The sequence below is a fragment of the Theropithecus gelada genome, chromosome 19 (assembly GCF_003255815.1).
Source record: "Theropithecus gelada isolate Dixy chromosome 19, Tgel_1.0, whole genome shotgun sequence".
Classification (NCBI taxonomy): Eukaryota; Metazoa; Chordata; class Mammalia; order Primates; family Cercopithecidae; genus Theropithecus; species Theropithecus gelada.
The window spans coordinates 41,094,266-41,110,307 of NC_037687.1; the positions used below are offsets into that span (position 1 = coordinate 41,094,266).

General features: G+C 52.3%; 1 protein-coding gene across 3 annotated transcripts in view; it reads left to right on the forward strand.

Moving 5' to 3' along the window:
• FBXO17 (F-box protein 17) overlaps positions 1–15,566 on the forward strand; it is a 34,821-nt gene extending 19,255 nt beyond the window's left edge. The window contains exons 2-6 of one of the 3 annotated variants that reach the window (XM_025367978.1): positions 6,473–6,838; positions 8,473–8,584; positions 10,775–10,870; positions 11,882–12,017; positions 14,260–15,566. In XM_025367978.1, coding sequence (XP_025223763.1) covers positions 6,490–6,838; positions 8,473–8,584; positions 10,775–10,870; positions 11,882–12,017; positions 14,260–14,403 — 837 coding nt within the window. In that variant the 5' untranslated portion in view covers positions 6,473–6,489 and the 3' untranslated portion in view covers positions 14,404–15,566. Of the gene's footprint in view, positions 1–6,445; positions 6,839–8,472; positions 8,585–10,774; positions 10,871–11,881; positions 12,447–14,259 lie in introns of those variants that run through there. The other 2 variants (XM_025367980.1, XM_025367979.1) reach the window with 2 other exon arrangements.
• The last annotated feature ends 476 nt before the right edge of the window (positions 15,567–16,042 follow it).

The following is a 16,042-nucleotide window of genomic DNA, read 5'->3' on the forward strand; positions in this document are numbered from 1 at the left end:
CTGCCTCCTGGGTTCAAGCACCGGGCCTCAGTGAACTATTAATGCAACTCAGAACCACCTGGAGAAAAACACAGCTTGGTCTTTGTAAAGTCTGTCTCCACAACTTCATTCTTTCTGCAGTAGGAATAAAGATGATGTCGGGGCTGGGCATGGTGGCTCACACCTGTGAAAATTAATATTAATATTTTAAAAATTAATATGAAATACTAAATTATGCTAGTTGCCATGATTATAACACATCATTTTTAAAAAGAGACAGCAACTATTTTATTTATTTATGTATTTATTTATTTATTCATTTTGAGGCAGAGTCTCGCTCTGTCACCCAGGCTGGAGTGCAGTGGCGCAATCTTGGCTCACTGCAACCTCTGCCTCCCGGGTTCAAGTGATTCTGCTGCCTCAGCCTCCTGAGTAGCTGGGATTACAGGCTCCTGCCACCACGCCCGGCTAATTTTTGTATTTTTAGTAGAGACAGGTTTCGCCTTGTTGGCCAGGCTCGTTTTGAACTCCTGACCTCAAGTGATCCACCTACCTCCGCCTCCCAAAATGTTGGGATTACAGGCATGAGCCACCGCGCCTAGCTGACACAACTATTTTAGCTGTGACATTTTGATTTAGTGGCATTTATTGGCCCTTATTAAGCCACTGTGCTGAGCATTTAAGCTGGATCAGCTCGTGAATTCCATCATCTTGTTTAATGGGCAAAACTCTCCTTTGAGCGTGCCCTTTTTAAGAGGCTTTAATGATCTAATGCTTGTTATCTGTATGTGCCCAATAAGTGCTCAATTCATGTCAACTGTTGTCATTTTTAAACAAATTAAGGTTTTATTTTAAAAAAAGAAATAAGCCTGTGTCAGGAAAGTAGTCCATGAATGTAGCAAATATTCCTGACATCATTTTTTTGAGACAGAGTCTCCCTCTGTCACCCAGGCTGGGGTGCAGAGGCGTGATCTCGGCTCACTGCAACCTCCACCTCCCGGGTTTAAGTGATTCTTCTGCATCAGCCTCCCGAGTAGCTGGGATTATAAGCACCCACCATACCCTGCTAATTTTTGTCTTTTTTGTAGAGATGGGGTTTCGTCATGTTGCCCGGGCTCCTGACCTCAATTGATCTGCTCACCTAAGCCTCCCAAAGTGCTGGGATTACAGGTGTGAGCCACCACGCCTGGACTAATATTAAATTAATATCACTCTTATTTAGGAGCCTGCAGGGGCTTTTCCTAAGTGCTTTAAAATACTCATTTCATCCTCACTACAGCCCTATGATGGAGGCACTGTTAGCCCCATTTTCAGAAAGGGAAACTGAGGTATAAAGAGATTAAGTGACTTGCCATTGCTTATATAATTTATAGCAAGAAGTGGAGCTGGAGCCGGGCACAGTGGCTCACACCTATAATCCCAGCACTTTGGGAGGCCAAGGCAGCAGGATCCTTGGAGCCCAAGAGTTCAAAACCAGCCTCAGCAACATGGTGAAACCCTGTCTCTACTAACAACACAAAAATTAGCAAGGCCTGGTGGCATGCACCTGTAGTCCCAGCTAATCGGGAGGCTGAGGCACAAGAATCACTTGAACCTCGGAGCCAGAGGTTGTAGTGAGCTGAGACTGTGCCACTGCACTCCAGTCTGGGTGACAGAGGGAGACTCTGTCTCAAAAAAATAAGAAAAAAAAAAGAAAAGGTTTTAGGAAGAATGGAAGCAGAAAATACTGGGTAGATTGCTTTTTTGAGAAGTTTTACCACAAAGAGAAACAAAGACACTGGATGCGGTGACTCATGCCTCTAATCCCAGCAGTTTGGGAGGCTGAGGTGGGAGGATCACTTGAGCCTGGGAGGTCAAGGCTGCAGTGAGCTGTGATTACACCACTGCACTCCCACCTGAGTGAAGAAGCAAGTGCTGTCTCAAAAAATAAAAAATAACACATTCTCAGGCCAGGCGCGGTGGCTCACGCCTGTAATCCCAGCACCTTGGGAGGCTGAGTTGGGTGGATCACCTGAGGTCAGGAGTTTGAGAACCGCCTGTCCAACATGGTGACGTCTCTACTAAAAATATAAAAATTAGCCAGATGTGGTGGTGGGTGCCTGTAATCCCAGCAACTCGGGAGGCTGAGGCAGAATTGCTTAAACCCGGAAGGTGGAGGTTGCAGTGAGCCAAGATCACGCCATTGCACTCCAGCCTGGGCAACAAGAGTGAAACTCTGTCTCAAAACAAAACAAAACAAAACAACACATTCTCAGCCCGGCGTAGTGGCTCACACCTGTAATCCTAGCACTTTGGGAGGCCGAGGCGGGTGGATTACCTGAGATCAGGAATTCGAGACCAGCCTGGCCAACATGGTGAAACCCCGTCTCTACTAAAAATACAAAAATTAGCCAGGCATGGTGACAGGCACCTGTAATCCCAGCTACTTGGGAGGCTAAGGCAGGAGAATCGCTTGAACCCAGGAGGTAGAGGTTGCAGTGAGCTGAGATCACACCACTGCACTCCATCCTGTGTGACAGAGCGAGACTCCGCCTCAAAAAAGTAAATAAATAAAAAAGAACACATTCTCTGCACACACCCTTGCCCCCTTTGGCTTCTTCCTGCATGAGACCCCGGTTAAATCCAGGCTTCCTCTCCACCGTGCCTGTGCCCACACAGCTCAAGTGGGCTAAAAAACAACACAGCCCCCTGGCCAGGCTAACTTCAAGTCTGTGAACTTGACCCTCAGGCCGACTCCAATGCTGCCTGGCAGCCATATGACATTTCTCTGATCCCCTCCTTCCTCCTCTGTTCTAGACAACTAATTCACACCTTTTCCCTTCTCCCCTAATCCTTTCCAACACCTCCTCCCCCCGCTTCACTCTCCCTTGGCTTCCTATTTTGCAGAGAAAATGCAAGAGATGAAAAGTGAACTTCCACAGCCGCCCCTGCCTCTACCACCTACCTGCACCCATGCCCACACCCGTTTTCCTGCTGTGACTGTCCCATCACCTGCTCCCACCTTCCCACCCACTTCCAGCCACGGTCCCTGGTTCTCACCTCTCTCTGCTGCTCATTCAGTTTCCCCCAATGCACTGGATCTCCTGTCAGCCCACACAGCATCCTGTCTCCCATCTCAAAACAAACCCTCTCTTTTTTTTTCTTTTTTTTTGCTTGTTTGTTTTTGTTTTTGTTTTGTTTTGTTTTGTTTTGAGATAGGGTCTCACTCTGCTACCCAGGCTGGAGTGCAATGGCGCGATCTCAGCTCACTGCAACCTCTACCTCCTGGGTTCAAGCAGTTCTCCTGCCTCAGCCTCCTGAGTAGCTGGGATTACAGGTATCTGCCACCACACCCAGCTAATGTTTGTATTTTTAGTAGAGATGGGGTTTCACCATGTTAGCCAGGCTGGTCTCAAACTCCTGACCTCAAGTGATCTGCCCACCTTGGCCTCCCAAAGTACTGGGATTGCAGGTGTGAGCCACCTCGCCCAGCCCAAACCCTCTCTCAACCTCACCTCCCCTTCTAGCAACAGCCCCACTTTTTTTTGCTATTCTTTTCATTTTATTTTATTTAGAGACAGGGTCTCACTTTGTTGCCCAGGCTGGAGTACAGCAGCACAATCATAGCTCACTGCAGCCTCCAACTCCTGGGCTCAAGCGATTGTCCCACCTTAACCTCTGGACTGTAGCTGGGACTACAGGTGTGCACCACCACACCTGGCTTATTTTTTTTATTTTTTGTGCAGATGGAGTCTCGCTGTGTTGCCCAGGCTGATCTCAAACTCCTGGCCTCAAGCAGTCCTCCCACCTTGCCCTCCCAAAGTGCTGGGATTACAGGCATCAGCCAGCATGCCAGATCAAGAATGTTTTTAATGATTAACCATGGAATTTAAGCTGGCTAAGGAAGAAATGAGGGCATGGGAGGTGAGGGGGAGTGAAAAATGAAAGGGACAAAGGATGGGAGATCACAGTGGGTTGGAAGGATCGTGCGAGTTGGGCACTGGAGGGAATGAGGTGGAAAGAGAAAGTGATGGGTGGAGAGTGAGCGTCTGAAATTGAGGTTCTGAAGAGGCTGCTGTTATTGAACAAGGCTTGAGTGTGACCATGAGAGGGAGAGGTTGGGGAAGGATAAAGCCACTAGAGGGAGGTCAGGGAACAGAGAGGTTGGGGCTGCAGAAGAACTATCTATCTGGTTATGGAAATCACTGAGAATGATGCTAAGAGCAGCGGGAGCGGCCGTGAGCCCAGAGCTAAAATTAGGGAGAAGACAGGAGTCATGATCTGGGTCAGCAGATGACGCAGCAGACAGGGTAGTGATGAGATTCATCGCCGGGGGTTTTGGGGAGGGTGGAGGGAGAATGGTCAGCAAGCAGCTCCCAGGAGCACAGAGACCTCCCCACTTGGAAGGCCCACAAGAGAGCTGGGTTCCAGTTAGAGCAAGAAGGTAGTAGGAATGTTCAGAGAAGTAACTGAGGCAAGAAGAGATTTTGCTGAAGATGGGTCATGGGTTCCAAAGGTTACAGTAGTTGGAACACATTGGGGTATGGGGTGGAAATGGTTTCTTCCACAGTGGGTTTCCTTGTGGGTCTGTAACCCAACCCAGGTTTGGAGGCTTGACACTCGAAAGCCAAACTCAGGCCAGGCATGCTGGCTCATGCCTGAAATCCCAGCATTTTGGGAGGCTGAGGCAGGTGGATCACTTGAGGTCAGGGGTTCGAGACCAGCTGGCCAACATGGTGAAATCCCATCTCTATACAGAAATTACTGGCTCAGTGTGGTGGCACACACCTGTAATTCCAGCTACTTGGGAGGCTGAGGCAGGAGAATTGCTTGAACCCGGGAGGTGGAGGTCGCAGTGAGCTGAGATCGTGCCACTGCACTCCAGCCTGGGCAACAGAGTAAGACTCAGTTTTAGAAAAGAAAGCCGGCCGAGCGTGGTGCCTCACGCCTGTAATCCCAGCACTTTGGGAGGCCGAGGCAGGCGATCACAAGGTCAGGAGATCGAGACCACAGTGAAACCCTGTCTCCGCTAAAAATACAAAAAATTAGCTGGGCGCGGTGGTGGGCACCTGTAGTCCCAGCTACTCAGGAGGCTGAGGCAGGAGAATGGCGTGAACCCGGGAGGCAGAGCTTGCAGTGAGCCGAGATCGTGCCACTGCACTCCAGCCTGGGCGACAGAGCAAGACTCCGTCTCAAAAGAAAAGAAAAGAAAAGAAAGCCAAGCTCAGGCCGGGCGCGGTGGCTCATGCCTACAATCACAGCACTTTGGGAGGCCGAGGTGGGTGGATCACCTGAGGTCCAGAGTTCGAGACCAGCCTGGCCAACATGGTGAAACTCTGTCTCTCCTAAAGATACAAAAATTAACCAGGTGTGGTGGCGCATTCCTGTAGTCTCAGCTACTCGGGAGGCTGAGGCAGGAGAACCACTTGAACCTGGGAGACAGAGGTTGCAGTGAGCCAAGACGGGCCACTGCACTCCAGCCTGGGTGACAGAGTGAGACTCTGCCTCAAAAACAAAAACAAAAACAAAAAAACCAAACTCAAGAGAGACGACAGCTGGTGGGAGGAAAAGCAAGTTTATTTGGAGAGCCAGCAAACCGAGAACACAGTGGACTATCATCCTAAAGTACCATCTTAAATCAGGACAATTTTTTTTTTTAAGGGCAGAGGGAAGAGAAGAGCATTGTGATTAAGAGGTGACCAACAGGCCAGGCGCAGTGGCTCATACCAATCCCAGTACTTTGGGAGGCTGAGGCAGGAGGATCACTTGAGCCCAGGAGTTCAAGACCAGCCAGGGCAATGCAGTGAGACCCCATTTCTACAAAAATATATATAAAATAAAAAACTAGCTGGGCATAGTGGCGTGCACCTATAGGCCCAGCTACTTGGGAGGCTGAGGCAGGAGGATCACTCGAGCCCAGGAGGTACAGGCTGTAGTCCTGGTTTCTAGCTCCATAAAAAAGTAATAATAAAATAAGGAGGTGACCACTGCAGACATCTGGGTGCCAGCTAGGGTCCGAGGAGGTTCGTGACTTCTTTGTCCTTGGTTGGGTCACAGTGCTCCTATAAATCTTTGACAAAACATAGTTGTTTACATACTTCTTTAATCCCAGAGTTAGTTTTAAAAACTACATGATTGCTGTTTTTGCATATTATCTCAGCGCTCTAAAATTATCCTAGCCTATGTGCAGGAATGGGTAAAGTCCCCTTAAACAAAAATGGGGTTAGTTATGTTAGTTATTTTGCCGTTTCACTTGTCATATACGTGAAGCGCTTAGCCTGACACAAGTGAACGCCAGACGGAAGCCGTGATCAGCGGTCCTGACGGGGGTCAGAGTCTTTTGCCCAAGGTGGAAAGATGGGGAGAGGCCCAGAATCAGAGGGGAATGGGTCCCTGGTTGCCCATGGACCTAATGGGGTTTCTCGAGCTGCAGGGGCCTTGCGCCCTGGGAGGCAAAGTAGGGAGGGGGTGGCCTGGCTGCGCTGACCCGCCTACGACCCCTCTCTACCTGCAGGACTCCGGCTGCTAGAGATGGGCGCCCGGCTCTCGCGGCGACGGCTGCCGGCGGACCCGTCCCTGGCCCTGGACGCGCTGCCCCCGGAGCTGCTGGTGCAGGTTCTGAGCCATGTGCCTCCACGCGCCTTGGTCACGCGATGCCGTCCAGTGTGCCGCGCCTGGCGCGACATAGTGGACGGGCCCACCGTGTGGCTGCTGCAGCTGGCCCGCGACCGCAGCGCTGAGGGCCGCGCACTCTATGCAGTGGCCCAACGCTGCCTGCCCAGCAACGAAGACAAGGAGGAGTTCCCGCTGTGTGCCCTGGCGCGCTACTGTCTGCGCGCGCCCTTCCGCCGCAACCTCATCTTCAACTCCTGCGGAGAGCGTGGGTGCAGGGAGTGGTGCCCATGAGGCTGGGGGAGGGGGCCGGGGTGAGCGAGACAGGGGCGGACCCGGGACAGAGTCTGAGACAGATGTAGCCAATGGGCGAGACCCCTGGAGGAGCCAGGGGGCGGGGCTGAGGGACGCAGTGCCTGGGCTGTAGGTCCGGTAGGCGGGGCTGAAGACCGTGGAGCCAGGAATCGGGACGAGTGGACTGGGCAAGGGAGGAAGACCCTGGCTGGGCCAGGGGAGAAAGCAAGCAGTTTGATATGCAGAGCGGGTGCAGAACAGGGCAGAGGCCGAATGGCAACGCTTTGGGAGGCCAAGGCAGGAGGATCGCTTAAGCCTAGGAGTTCGAGGCTGCAGTGAGCTATGATCGTGCCATTGCACTACAGCCCGGGTGACGGAGAGAAACCTTGTCTTCAAAAAAAAAAAAAAAAAAAGGGTGGGGCACAGTAGCTCACGCCTGTAATCCCAGCATTTTGGGAGGCGATGATGGGAGGATCGCTTGAGGCCAGGAGCTCGAGACCAGCCTGAACAACAAAGTGAGACTGTCTCTAAAAATTTTGAAAATTAGGCCGGGCGCGGTGGCTCATGCCTGTAATCCCAGCACTTTGGGAGGCTGAGGCGGGTGGATCACCTGAGGTCAGGAGTTCGAGACCAGCCTGGCCAACATGGTGAAACCCTGCCTGCACTAAATATAGAAAAATTAGCCAGGCGTGGTGACAGGCATCTGTAATCCCAGCTACTGAGGAGGCTGAGGCAGGAGAATCGCTTGAACCCTGGAGGCAGAGGTTGCAGTGAGCTGAGATCGCGCCATTGCACTCCAGCCTGGGGGACAAGAGGGAGACTTCATCTCAAAAAAAAAAAAAAAAAAAAGGTTAAAAAAATTTTTTTAATTAGGCCAGGCGCAGTGCCTCATGCCTGTAATCCCAGCACTTTGGGAGGCCAAGGCCAGCAGATCACCTGGGGTCAGGAGTTCGAGACCAGACTGACCAACATGGCGACACCCCATCTCTACTAAAATACAAAATTAACCAGGTGTGGTGATGCACACCTGTAATCCCAGCTACCTGGGAGGCTGAGGCAGGAGAATCGCTTGAACCTGGGAGGCAGAGGTTACAGTGAGCTGAGATCATGCCATTGCACTCCAGTCTGGGCAGCAAGATCAAAACTCCGTCTCAAAAAAAAAATTTTTAAATTAAATTAGCCAGGTGTGGTGGCATGCACCTGTGGTCCTAGCTACTCTGGAGGCTGTTATGGGAGGATCGCTTGAGCTCAGGAGTTAGAGGCTGCAGTGAGCCATGATGGAGCCACTGCACTCCAGCCTGGGCGATAGAGTAAGACCCTGTCTCTCTCTAACACACACACACACACACAGTGAAGAGCACAACTGAAGGAGAAAGAGCAAGTAAGGGTGACTGAAGAGAAGCTGAGTGGATGGGCAAGGCTGAGAGTCACAGTTCTGGGGTAGGACCAGGAATACAGGATAATGGGAGGAGGAGTCAGTAGGAGAAACCAGGGAGGATTGGAGCACAAGAGGGACAGGCTGGTGGACAGCACAAGCTGGGTGGCTGCTGGGTCTCTGCTGGGCAGGCTGGCAGGTAAATCATATGTTCAACTCTTGTTTTCCCACAGAGGGCTTCAGAGGCTGGGAGGTGGAGCACGGCGGGAACGGCTGGGCCATAGAAAAGAACCTAACACCGGTACCCGGAGCGCCTTCACAGACCTGCTTCGTGACCTCTTTCGAGTGAGTGGCCCAAGTGAGAGGCCCCGATCCCTGGGAGAATCGCTTGAACCCAGGAGGCAAATGTTGCGGTGAGCTGAGATCACGCCACTGCACTCCAGCCTGGGCGACAGAGTGAGACTCTGTCTCAAAAAAAAAAAAAAAGGTGAACATGGCAGATTAGCATCCAAGATGGAGTCACTCTTGCCTCCACAAGGTGTTACTCTGTACTAGACACTTTACATATAATTCTGGCAACAACCCTGTGACATAGATACTATTATTGCCCCCACTTTATAGTAGGAAACTGAAGGCCGGGCATGGTGGTTCATGCCTGTAATCCCAGCACTTTGGGAGGCCAAGGTGGGAGGATCTCTTGAGCCCAGGAGTTCGAGATTGCAGTGAGCTAGGATCACGGCACTGCACTCCAGCCTAGCGACAGAATAAGACCTTGACTCGGCCGGGCGCGGTGGCTCAAGCCTGTAATCCCAGCACTTTGGGAGGCCGAGACGGGCGGATCACGAGGTCACAAGATCAAGACCATCCTAGCTAACATGGTGAAACCCCGTCTCTACTAAAAAAATACAAAAAACTAGCCGGGCGAGGTGGCGGGCGCCTGTAGTCCCAGCTACTCGGGAGGCTGAGGCAGGAGAATGGCGTGAACCCAGGAGGCGGAGCTTGCAGTGAGCTGAGATCTGGCCACTGCACTCCAGCTCGGGCGACAGAGCAAGACTCCATCTCAAAAAAAAAAAAAAAAAAAGACCTTGACTCAAAAGGAAAAAAAAGAGAGAGAGAAATAATCTGTTCCCCATGGAATGATGATGCCACCTCTATGGTTTATGAAGTTTCTGTGCATACCTAGGTCTATCCCTGGCACTCTGATTTTGTTTTCATTTTTTGAGACAGAATCTCATTTTGTTGCCCAGGCTAGAGTGCAGTAGCGCAATCTCGACTCACTGTAGCCTCTGCTTCCTGGGTTTCAGTGATTCTCCTTCCTCAGCCTCCTGAGTAGCTGGGACTACAGGGGTGCGCCACCATGCCTGGCTAATTTTTTTTTTTTTTTTTTTGAGACGGAGTCTCGCTCAGTCGCCCAGGCTGGAGTGCAGTGGCGCAATCTCGGCTCATTGCAAGCTCGCCTCGCCATTCTCCTGCCTCAGCCTCCCGAGTAGCTGGGACTACCGGCGCCCGCCACCACGCCCGGCTAATTTTTTGCATTTTTAGTAGAGATGGGGTTTCACCGTGTTAGCCAGAATGGTCTCAATCTCCTGACCTCATGATCCACCTGCCTCAGCCTCCCAAAGTGCTGGGATTACAGGCGTGAGCCACCGCACCCAGCCTAATTTTTGTATTTTTTGTAGAGAAGAGGTTTCACCATATTGGCCAGGCTGGTCTCGAACTCCTGACCTCCAGTGATCCACCTGCCTTGGACTCTCAAAAGTGCTGGGATTACAGGCCTAAGCCACTGTGCTCGGCCATTTCCTGGCACTCTGTTCTATTCCGTTGGTCAACTTACCTGTCCTTCCACCAATACTGCACAATGTATGTGATTATGGCACATTCTAATTTGAGGTGAAGGACTGTTTACAAAGTTGTTGGCAGGAGTCCCTGAGCTAGTAACAGTTAGAGAAGGAACATTACCACCCCTAGATTACTAGAGGTGAGGGGAGGAAACAGTTACTGAAAAATGAGAAGAGCGTGCTGTGGAGCTGTGCTTTTTCCTTGGGGGACAAGGCAGTCCCTTGAGAAGGACCCAAGAGGATATATACCCTGATTTTAGTCACCTCCTTCACTTCCATCCCCTGCTGGAGCATCCCATTGGCTGATCCAACAGGAAGCAATAGGTGACAGAGACCAGGCCATCCAGCTTTAGACCCGGGGCCCTCACACTTTAGGAGGCCCACCACAGAGCTCCCCGCTCACATGTCTAGTATGTGGCCTTCATTTGTACTCATGTCTTGTCCCACATAGATGAGGATCAGGCTTTCATAGAGGTCAGCTGCCTGGAGCCCGCAGCAGGGTGGAGAATGGCGAAGGGAATCCAAGAGGCCAAGGAGAGATGTATAGCCCATCATAGATCTTCAGGTCTGCTAGAGCAAACCCTGAGGGCTGCTTTAGAGAGGGTTATCAAGGGAGGCTTCTTGGAGGAGGTGGTTTCTGACTGCGCCTTGAATGCCGGGACTGTTTGCCCTGCCCACTGCCATCTCTCCTTCCCAGATGGTGCTCCAAGAGGCAGCTTGTGGACCTGGTGATGGAAGGTGTGTGGCAGGAGCTACTGGACAGCGCCCAGATTGAGATCTGTGTGGCTGACTGGTGAGTGAGGAGCGGCACCCTGCCCTGGAGCAGCAGCAGGCTTGGCAGCGGTTCTGCAGCAGGGGCTCGTTTCCCGCCCCGTCCACCCCATGGGTAGCGGCTGTCGCTGTGCACCTTTGTGATGACACCCTTTCTGAGAGGCGAAGTGATGCAGAGCCGGGGAGGATAGAGCTTTGGAGAAGCCAGAGCCCCCGCTCTGTACTCCTGCCCACCCTCATCTCAGCAGGCTGGGATGCTCCACAGGGGGCCACTGACTGGCTTGATACCCCTCTGAAACGAGACATCTCCCCCGACCCCTTTGTGGATGCCTCTGAAGGGGTGGGAGCACGGCGCCCTGTGAGCTGAGGCTCAGGGAGCATAGCTGGGACAGGACTGGCTTCAGAGCCTGCAGGCTTAGGATGAATGCCTTCTTCCCAAAACACCCAGGTTCTGCCCAAAGCATTCCAGCTCCTCCTTCAGGCTGTGGCTCCTCCATAGAAAATCTGGTCTCTTCCCCGGGGCTCTGGCTCCTCCCTGAAGTCATCAGGCACCTGCCCTGCATTGTGGTTCTTCCCCAGAGCATCCTTTCCCGTCCCCCAACTACCCACCCAAAAGTCTCCAGAATCAACCCCAGGACCACCCAGACTCCTCCCCCAGGACCACTCAGGCTCCTCCCCCAGGACCACCCAGGCTCCTCCCCTGCTCTGGCTCCATCTAGGACCACTCAGGCCCCTCCCCCAGGCTCAGGCTCCTCCTCTAGGTTCTGGCTTCACCCCAGGACCACCCAGACCCCTCCCCCAGGCTCTGGCTCCACCCTCGGATCACCCAGGCTCTTCCCCCAGGTTCTGGCTCTACCCTAGAACCACCAAGGCTCCTCCCCTAGAGGTTCCCAGGCCAGGACGTCTCCACATGTGGTCCAGATGTGCAGAACCCTCATCAAGATGCGGGAAGGCCCAGCCCTTAGCCTCCCACCCTGAAACCCAGAATGCTGGCTGGGTGACGGGGACATAGAGGCTGACTGCTGCCTGGCAGGTGGGGTGCTCGAGAGAACTGCGGCTGCGTCTACCAGCTCCGGGTCCGCCTTCTGGACGTGTATGAAAAGGAAGTGGTCAAGTTCTCAGCCTCACCTGACCCGGTCCTTCAGTGGACTGAGAGGGGCTGCCGACAGGTGGGTCCAGACTACCTTCCAGCTCCCCCCGACCCCCTAGAGGCACACACACCCAGCCTCTCATCTGCGTGGTTTCTCTTCTGTCACCGCTGGATATCTATAATAACAGCTAAGAAGTATTGAACCCTTCTTACATCCCAAGCCCTGTGTCAAGAGGCTTACATACTGATTCATTTCACTAGCACAATAGCTTAATGTTCAACAAACACTGATTGAGCACCTACTGTGTGCTGGGCACCACTCTAGGTGCTGGAAATGTAGCGGTGAACCAAAATCCTATCTCCATTCTAGAGTTTAGGAAACAGAGGCACAGGGAGGTTATGTGACTGGCCCAGTGCAGAGCCAGACTCAAGCCCAGTCTGGCCCCGAGACTATGCTGTCTTGATCCTCACACCTCAGTTACCAAAGTAAATGTTTCGGCTGGGCACGGTGGCTCATACCTGTAATCCCACCACTTTGGGAGGCCAACATGGGAGGATAGCTTGAGGGCAGGAGTTTGAGGCCAGCCTGGGCCATATAGCGAGACCCCCACCTCTACAAAGAAATTAAAAATTAGACCGGCATGGTAACTTGAGCTTGTAGTCTCAGCTACTCAGGAAGCTGAGGTGGGAGGATAGTTGGAGCCCAGTTGGTCCAGGCTACAGTGAGCTATGATCTTGCCATTGCACTCCAGCCAGGACAACAGACAGAGACCCTAACTAAAAATAATAACAATAATAATAATAATGAGTCAGATCACAAGTCTCCCTGCTTGTAATGCTCCTGTGGCTACATCTCACAGTAAAAGCCAAAGTTATGCAGCCACGGAAAAGAAATGAAGCACCAATTCACGCTGCAACGTGGATAAACTTTGAAAACACGATGCTGAAAGAGGCCAGACATGAAACGACAAATACTGTGTGATTCCACATATATGAAATGTACACTAAGAAGACTGGTGACTGCCAGGGGTTGGGGGAGGGAGGACTTGGAAGTGACAGTTCACGGATGCAGAGTTTCTTCCTGGGGTGACGGGAATGCTCTAGAATTAGGTAGTGGTGATGGCCACGTAACATCGCAAATCAACTAAAAACCACTGAATTGTACACTTTAAAAAGTGAATTTGGGGCCAGGTGTGGTGGCTTATGCCTGTAATCCCAGCACTTTGGGAGGCCAAGGTGGGTGGGTCACTTGAGGCCAGGAGTTCAAGACCAGCCTGGCCCACGTGGTGAAACCCTGTCTGTACTAGAAATACACAAATTAGCCAGGCATGGTGGTGAGCGCCTGTAATCCCAGCTTCTGGGGAGACTGAGGCAGGAGAATCTCTTGAACTGGGGGAGGTGGAGGTTACAGTGAGCTGAGATCATGCCACTGCACTCCAGCCTGGGCGATGGAGCAAGTCTTGGCCTCAAAATAAATAATTAAAATAAAATGGTAAATTTTGGCCGGACACAGTGACTCACACCTGTAATCCCAGCACTTTGGGAGACCAAGGCGGGTGGATCACCTGAGGTCAGGAGTTCAAGACCAGCCTGACCAACATGGAGAAACCCCCATCTCTACTAAAAATACAAAAATTAGCCGGGCGTGGTGGTGGGCGCCTGTAATCCCAGCTACTCGGGAGGCTGAGGCAGGAGAATTGCTTGAACCTGCGAGGCGGAGGTTGCATTGAGCCAAGATCGTGCCACTGTACTCCAGCCTGGGTGACAGAGTGAGACTCCATCTCAAAAATAAATAAATAAATGAAAAGTTTGTTTTATGAAAATTTTATCTCGACTCTTTTAAATTGAAAAAAAAAAAAGCCGAAGTCCTCCTGTGGCCCACAAGGCCATGATCTGCCCATGACCTCCCTGACCCCTCTCTTCTCCCCTCACTCAGCTCCAGGCATGTTCCCACCTCAGGACCTTTGCACAGGCTGTTCCCGCTGCCTGGGACACCCTCCCTCCAGAGCCCCTCCTGGCTCCCTCCCCTCCTTCAGGTGACACCTCTGTGGGGCCTTTGCTAACTCACTCTACTCACATTCCTGCCACCTTCCTGGCAGGATGCCCCTGGCCCCTCACCCCCACCTAGCTCCAGTGTCCAGGCCCCCTGCTAGAATGGCAGTTCCACCAGCGCGGGGTCCTTTTCCTGCTTTCTTCGCTGCTCCATCCCCAGCACCTAGTGCAGGACTGGCACCTCCTCAGTCCTTGGGGCCTATCTGTTAAGGTGGAGGAAGAGAAGGGGCCCGCAGGCCCTCACCCTCTCACTCCCCTTCCCCCTGCAGGTCTCCCACGTCTTCACCAACTTTGGCAAGGGCATCCGCTACGTATCTTTTGAGCAGTACGGGAGAGACGTGAGTTCCTGGGTGGGGCACTATGGTGCCCTTGTGACCCACTCCAGCGTGAGGGTCAGGATCCGTCTGTCCTAGCGACTGGACTTCCGCCTGACGTCGTCAGTCAAGACCAGCCTTGCAGCCAGGTGCGGTGGCTCACACCTGTGGAATCCCAGCACTTCAAGAGGCCAAGGTGGGAGGATCACTGGAGCTCAGGAGTTCAAGACCAGCCTGGGCAACATAGTGAGACCCCGTCTCCACAAATAATTTTTACAAAATTCGCCAGGCATGGTGGTGCCGCCTGTAGTCCCAGCTACTCGGGAGGCTTGGGTGGGAGGATTGCCTGAGTCCAGGAGGTTGAGGCTGCAGTGAGCCGTGATTTCACCACTGCACTCCAGCCTGGGCGAGAAAGCAAGACCCTATATCAAAGAAAAAAAAAAAAAAAAAGACCAGCCTTGCAGCCAGAAGCCAGAGGATACCCAGGCACAGTAGGGGGTCCCATGTGGCTGGTTCTCAGCACACCTTCCATGAACCCGCTCGCTGCTGCTTTAGCGTGGTGGCCAACATGCTGTGTGACAAACGAGGCTGTTCACAGCTTCCTCAGCCCCCCAGGAGGGGGGTGTCAGGAAAGAGACATTTAGTTCATTTGCCTGCCAACTGTCTTCTCCTGCAAGGATCTCAGTAGACTCAGTCACAAAACAAAGGCTAACCCAGGCTTTGTACGAGGGGGAAGGCCGCCGACGCAGGGAGCGGAGACTTGCCGGCATGTTTTGGGGGTAATGGTCACTGGCAGGGAGCAGAGGTCCGCTGAGGCAGTCTGTCCTTGAGACCAACAGGATCATCTGCTGCTTGGGGAATCTCTGGTGTTGGGAACAGTCTCCCAGATCTGGTCATAAACAGAATCTCTGCAGCACTGTGACAGGTTCGTGATGGCCATGACCCCAACGCTGAAAGTTGTGGGTTTACCGGAATGAGGGCAAGGAACACCTGGCCCACCCGGGGCGGAAAACCGCTTAAAGGGGTTCCTGAACCACAAACAATAGCATGAGCGATCTGTGCCTTAAGGACATGCTCCTGCTGCAGATAACTAGCCAGAGCCCATCCCTTTATTTCCTGTAAGAAATGCTTTTAGTTAATCTATAATCTATAGAAACAATGCTTATCACTGGCTTGCTGTTAATAAACATGTAGGTAAATCTCTGTTCAAGGCTCTCAGCTCCGAAAGCTGTGAGACCCCCCGATTTCCCACTCCACACCCTGTATTTCTGTGTGTGTTTTTAATTCCTCTAGCTCCACTGGGTTAGGGTCTCCATGACCCAGCTGGTCTCGGCACTGTGGGATCCCACCATGGGGCTGTGTAACCAGCCATCTCTGTGCAACATGCCCAGCACTGCCCGTCAGCATCTCCTGTTTGGGTCAGGCTGGTGCCTCTCATCAGAATTCCAGAATTCCATCAGAGGCCAAGTTCCCCACCCCCACCTCCTGCCCTTGCTTTGGGGGCAACTTCCTGCAAGGTAACACTTCCTTTTGTCCACACTCCTGTATACAGACTCCTGGAGCAAGGTGTGCCATGAGGAAAAGCTCTCCTGTCCTCCCATCTCCCTCCACTTCTCTATCTCTCAGCTAGGCATGGCCAACAAACTAGCTCAATAAAACTGGTGCTAAATATGAGGGGATGGGTAATTTTTATCTGTAATCAGTGCACTTGTCTGCCACCAGTTCTGATCCTAAAAGA